Consider the following 6513-nt stretch of genomic DNA (forward strand, 5'->3'; position numbering starts at 1 on the left):
CCAGGGAAGCAGACAGAGGGACTAGTAAACTTCTTCAGGGTAGCATCACTCACTCCTGGTTTAGACATATGCTAAAGGTGTACACAACAGACTCAAAATTAATTAACTGGGTTTTGTTTTTAAAGGAGTGTTAGTTTATTGTGCAGGAAAAGCTTTATCACAGATGTTGTGGTGAGACTGTGCTAGACTATAGGCCTTTCAAAAGGCATGTTATGATTTTTTTGGTGTTTCTTAGGTGTTATTTTTTGAAATAATGACTTTTGTGGAACCAGTGCCATCAGGGTATTGGCTTTCCATATATGAAATTATGGGGACTTTCTTGTTTCAGACTTTGAAATATACAAGCCGTGGCTATGCATCACAGCGTACTTTAAATGTAAGTATGAAGTACTATCTGACTGTAATAAATCACCATTTTAAATTTGTTTCTTAATCACTCAAGTTTTGTAGAAGTTATCCCAAAAAAAAATCTGCATCGAAGACAATGTGACTTGTGGCCAAGTCACACTTTGTTGCAAAATATGGAATAAAAGTCAGTTTTCCTTTTTCATTTTCATTTGCTAGTTGTTTGATGGTCTGGGACAAAATTAGAAGTGTGTCAGCAAACTTAAGCTTCAAGCAACTCTCTACCCATAATTAGGAAAGACAGCTCATGTCAGCTAATCCCTTAGGAATTATTTATATGTTATCCCTCAACTTGCTGTTACAGCATAAAAGATGAAGACTAGTATGTTACTATCACTGAAGTCAATTGCCACGAATTAATCCTTGAGCATTAACCAACTTTGTTCAGTTCCCACCTTTGGGATTCTTGTAAATCCATCCCAGGGCTGAGCAAAATGCACTCCAGCTGTTCCGTTGCATAAAGGGCAGCACAGCACACACCTTCACCCCCTTTTCTTCTTGGCATGTTCTTCCCAAAGACCCCATGTCCCTGCATGGCAGCACTCCAGCTGTGTGAGCCATCCCACCACGACTCTGTGAGCCCAAGATTATAGTCCTGCAGCTGCACATTGGTCTCCTTAAATTTATTCCCCATACTGCATGCATTATTGAAGATTATTTTAGTGCTCTGAAACACTTTCAGGATAAAAGAGAAGCTCTGACGTCAACGAAGGAATAAAAGTGGGTACATTTAAACAATACTGGTGTATGTGCACAATTGTGGGAGAGACTGTGACATTTGCTCCATGTTTCTCCACTTAGGAGGTGGTGATAGCAAGTGCTGTAAGGACACCGATTGGATCTTTCCAAGGATCTCTTTCATCATTGCCAGCCAATAAACTTGGTTCCATTGCAATTAAAGGAGCAATTGACAGAGCAGGTATGTGCAACTGTTTTTTCTGTGACAAAGAAAAGCTCACGTGGCTCAGAACAGTATCAGTCTGTGTCTTTTCAATTGCTTGATACACAAAATGTCCTGGGATTTTGTGCTCCTGTGGCACTCTTAAGTCGATCTGCAAATGCTGTTGAAGTGAAGCTGATTGTTGGGCCTTGTTTCAATCTGAGTATTACCTAGAGATATCTCTGCTAATCCAAACCTGACTGAACATGCTAATTGTTTTTCTGTGGTTTTGTGGCACATATAAGCTGATGCAAAGGCTATTTGTTGCTGGAACCTTTCCTTTCCCTGCTCATTTTTTACATGGGCATGTATGCTTGTAGGACACCCTTGTGAGTCTGTTGATGCATTCAAACTAGCTAAAAAGTCTTTTTAGGAGAGAGAAGTGTTAATTTTCTACAAATTTGACTACTTGAAACACATGTTACAAGGGCCTGAACACCAGGGCTCTTACAAGAGATGCAGTGGGAGAGCAGGACTCTTCTCTCTGGTTACAGCTTGCTGTGGCCTTGGCTTGCCCTTCTTAAACAAACTAAGCTGTGTCTGTAGACCTAATTGGGGCAGGTAGAGAGTTCTGTGCATTTAACCATCCTTAGAAACTGAGCTGCTCAGGTGACTCGTGAGACTTGGAAATGTTTTAGTTAGCTAACTGTAGTTTGTTCTGCAGGGTAACAAGGGAAGTCTTTTCTGTGGCAGACACCAGTTCACCATTTTCCATGAATATAAGGGTAGAGATGTGGGATGCACCCACAGACCTGTGCACTGTTAGCACATGGGTCACATGTGGCAAATTAATCAGTCTTTAATAGAAAGCATCAATGGGAACTTTTGTTAAAGGGAGTTATGTTTTCTGTGCCACGGATCCTGAATGGAAACAATTTTGTTTTGTAGGTATCCCTGCAGAAGAAGTGAAAGAGGCTTATATGGGTAATGTCTTGCAGGCTGGACAAGGACAAGCTCCTGCAAGACAGGCAGTCTTGGGTGCAGGTATTCATTCTCTTGATACTGGGGATAAAGGTTTTCTGTCTTTCTGTAGACTGAACCTATTGAGCTATGAGTGAAAGCAGAGTGTGCCCAGCCTTGTCCCAAGGCAGTCTGTGTATGCTTTTATCCCTCTGGTGGGTGAAGGGTGTTTGTTGTACTCATGTGAGTGGGATGTTACTACCCAGTGTTTGCAGAACAGTACTGGAGACCAGGCTGCTGATTCCACAGCACTTACACTAATGATGGATACTGCTGTGAATCTTTCACAAAAAACTCATTTCTTCAACATATCATTACTTTCAAGTCTTTCCGGATAAGGGACCAATGAGTTTCCTTGAACTGCAAATACAGGTACCTCATTACACTCATCATCCCATGGAGTCTGGAGCTGTCACTTGTAGCTGTCACTCTGTAGTGGTAACTGCATCATGGATGTTACTGGGGTGCAGGAACTATTTCCCTCTGGCTGTGGGGATGGGATTCCATACTTCACCATGTCTCTAGGAAAGTCTGTGGGTTAGAGAAGAGCTGCATACTTTCTTGTCTCTATCCCTGTACTTTCTTGAGAGAGAAGGAACTGCTTCCATGAGAGGCAGAGGGGTCAATATGGCTCTTTTCTTTCATGGAGTCAGAATGGTTTGGGTTGAAAGGGCCCAAAAAGATCCTCTAGTTCCAAGGCCCCTGCTATGAACAGGCACACCTTCCACTAGACCAAGTGGCTCAAAGCCCCATCCAACCTGGCCTTGGACACTTCCAGGGATGGGACATCCACAGCTTCTCTGGGCAGCGTGTTCTGGTGCCTTACCACCTGCACAGTAAAGAATTTCCCCTAACTGTCTTTTCCATCTCACTGCTGGTATGGAGGTGATGTGCTGGTAAGCAGAGCCATAACACATGAGAGCCAGCCTAGGCTAGCAGCTGCAGTGATGCAGAGGTCTTGAGCCAAGCTGAATGATGCTGACACTGATCCCTGGCACTTCTGGTCTTGTTCAGTATTGCATGTCTTTAAGGTCTCTGTACTTCTGAGGTCTGTCTTGTTGCCATTGACTAAGTTCTCCAGCTTGTTTATGCATTTTCAGTCTTGGATGCTGCTTGGAGGCAAGGATGGGACTTCTGGGAGGAGGAATAGTTCTAGAGTTGCTTCCTCGACCTCCTGTTTCTCAGATTCTTTGCTTGCTTGCTCCCTTATCACAAGTCTGTGGTTGGAAGGGAAGAAACAACAAGAGTCCCCAAGAAGGACAGTAACTATGAATAAGGGTAGATAAATTGTCCTGGCAGGCTAAATAGTGCAAGCTGCACATCCTGGGCTTGGATAAACATTGGTCCCATATGAAATATTGCTAAAATGCTGATAAATTGTTAGCCTACCCTTTAAATAATAGAGTTATACAAACAACTTCTTTTGACTCAGGTCTAGCAATCTCCACTCCTACTACAACTGTCAATAAAGTCTGCGCGTCAGGAATGAAATCCATCATGATGGCAGCACAGAGCCTGATGTGTGGGAGTCAGGTATGTGAATTTCAGTGCTGTTTTAGGCAAGAAACACACCATTGCTGTTATAGATCCTGTCCTACCAATGCTTTGGGATTGTGTTTTGGCTTGGAATAATAGAGCAAATTAGTAAGGTTTCATTTTGTTTCTGGAGCCTTAAATTTATAGTCATTTAAATGTGCTTTGGTTTAAAACAGGAAAAAAAAAGGTAAATATTGTAGTTGGAAAATTGTCAGATGTGTTTTTAGAGCTGAGCAAATAAGGTGGATTCTTTTTTTTTTGGTGGAGTATTTACAACCTCTCTTTACTGCTCTACCCTAACCCCACCTACCGCTCCAGGCCCCAAAATATAATTAAAGGAATTTTCAAGCTTTCTGTTTTGAAAAACTTAAGAAGTTTTTATAGAATTAGTTTTTGGTGACCTGATTTTCAGACACTTTTAACACTTAAATGAATTGAATGTGCATATTAAAACCGTGTTGTTTCCAAGTACACTAAAGATGTTTCAAGATTTTTTAAATTGTTTTAATAGAAGCAGAATCTATTGTTGCTGAATAAGATTTTTCATTAAAGAGCCAAATGGAGGGAAATCACTCATCTGTCCACTGTGTTCCATGAATTTCTATACAGTGGGAAAAAATACTTTCACTTGATGGTAGGATAGGAACATACACCACCTTCAGTAAGCTGTTAAATGCTGTGCAGCAGAGAATGTGGGAGGAGTGTGAGTGTGAAGACAGACGTTTCAGTTTTGTTTTTAATTCCATACTCAAAGCACTTTGGCAGCATCTTTCCTTCTCTGAAGTGAAAAAATCAGTTCAGTATGTATTTTTGGCTTACAAAGTGGCTCATAAGTGGGAAGTACTTTTTTCTTCATGTGCTTGGAACAAAAGTAAAATATTTAAGTTTTGTTGTCCCTTCTGTGAAAATAAACTGTAGTTGGAGTTAAGCAACTGCTTTACTGCTTTGGCCTTGCCGTGCAGGGGATGGCACTTTGTCCAGTGCCTACTGAAGTCGGTGGAAGTCTTGTCACCAGACTTTGAACCAGGCCCAGCATGTCTGTGTAAACAGCTACATTTGGGTTTGGTGATTTACATCCAATGACTTCACGAGCAGTTGTGCAGTTGGTTGTTTGACAGATGCAGGCCAGGGGCTCTGAGGAGGACTGGAGTTTTCAGCTGGGTTAATCATACAGGCTGTGCTGCCAGTCTCAGCCTGCTGCTAGTCTCTTAGAGCCATAAATCATGGGGGTTTGGTATTTGTTGCTCCTGGCTGCAGACTGCGAGGTGTCTGTGGTATGACAGTCAGTGATGGTTCCCAGTGGCTGCAGCCAGTGTACACTGTTGTATGAACAATTGTGTTGGCTCTCTCTCTGGGTCTTTCACTTTATGGGATTGGAATGCCAGGGACTCCTGTTCCTCTGCCCTTCTGCTGCTTCCATATCTTAGCTGCCTTTCTAATTTAGCTGTCTTTACAGTTTTGTCTCCAACCTTCTTTCTTTTATTGCTTCATGTCACTGTTTCTGGATCTAGTTTATGATCTGTTCCAAACCAAACTATTATTTCTCCGAGTCTTAATTTAAAGAAACCAAAAAAATAAATAATGTTTTTCTTATTGCTGTGTTGATGTAAAATGTTGTTTATTTTATGTTAACAACACTATTGAACTCCCAAGGCCTCGCACTGCTGTGCATGTGGATTTTTTACATTTATCCATTAAACACAACTGTGTCTGTTCTTCACATCCTGAGGGGTTTGGGGGCTGTAGCCTGACAAACAGTAGGTAGTTATGATCCCTATAGCTTTTTGTAGGTTTCCTGCTAGCTTTGTTTCAGCTCAAAAATATACTAACTTATAAATGCCCATGATGATCCAACTTAATTCAAGGCAAGTAATAATTAATTGGTAATCTCTCTTTTGTGTGTGTGTGGCCTTATCAGATGATAAATCATATTATAAGACATCTCTCTTTATATAGTAAGGTGAAACAATATTATGTAAAACTGCAGGTGCTTGTAAATCTGTCTCTTCATTTTGGTCTCTTAGATTCTAACTGTTACTCGTTCCATAGGGAGATGGAGCTGGGAATAAAGAAGAAAAATGAGAAACTTATAGGGGAAAAAAATTTCTTAAAAGTAAAGTTTGTAATTTGATCTCAGAAAGTTTTGAAGTAAAAGTGCAAGAGATTGATTTGTCTTGCGGCTTTCTAAGCTGCATATGAGAGAGGAGTCCAGTTGTTCTGCCAGGGTGAATTAACTGTCTTCAGTTGTTCCTGTGTTTGGTTTTTAAACACATAAAGGTGGGGTTTTTTTCTCTCTTTCTCTAAGACTCCTCAGAGGTACAAGCTCCAATGCTTAAGCTTTTGCTAGTATCTGTTCCTACCAGAAGTCATAGAGAACACACTGCATTATTAGTAATTTTAGCTTTTTTCCCTCGGGCAGGATGTAATGGTTGCTGGTGGAATGGAGAGCATGTCTAATGTGCCCGACACGATGAGCAGAGGGTCAACACCTTATGGAGGAGTGAAGCTGGAAGACCTGATAGTAAAAGATGGACTGACAGATGCTTATAACCATATCCATATGGTAAATATTCCTGCACAGTACTAACGTATCAGCCACAGACCTGAGGCAGCTCTGAAGAGCTTATCAGTATTATGAAACTGCTTTATCTAGCAAGCCCAGAAATGAGGGG

General features: G+C 41.2%; 1 protein-coding gene across 1 annotated transcript in view; it reads left to right on the plus strand.

The window, feature by feature from the left end:
- Positions 1-235: 235 nt before the first annotated feature.
- The window catches only part of ACAT1 (acetyl-CoA acetyltransferase 1), a gene marked incomplete at its 5' end in the record, with an annotated part of 12005 nt that continues 5727 nt past the window's right edge, over positions 236-6513 (plus strand). Inside the window, 5 exons of the mRNA XM_009069391.1 lie at positions 236-376; positions 1207-1324; positions 2234-2329; positions 3738-3838; positions 6261-6404. Of these exons, the coding sequence (XP_009067639.1) occupies positions 236-376; positions 1207-1324; positions 2234-2329; positions 3738-3838; positions 6261-6404 (600 nt within the window). The remainder of the gene's footprint in view (positions 377-1206; positions 1325-2233; positions 2330-3737; positions 3839-6260; positions 6405-6513) is intronic.

This window comes from Acanthisitta chloris, unplaced genomic scaffold (assembly GCF_000695815.1).
Source record: "Acanthisitta chloris isolate BGI_N310 unplaced genomic scaffold, ASM69581v1 scaffold37372, whole genome shotgun sequence".
Classification (NCBI taxonomy): domain Eukaryota; kingdom Metazoa; phylum Chordata; class Aves; order Passeriformes; family Acanthisittidae; genus Acanthisitta; species Acanthisitta chloris.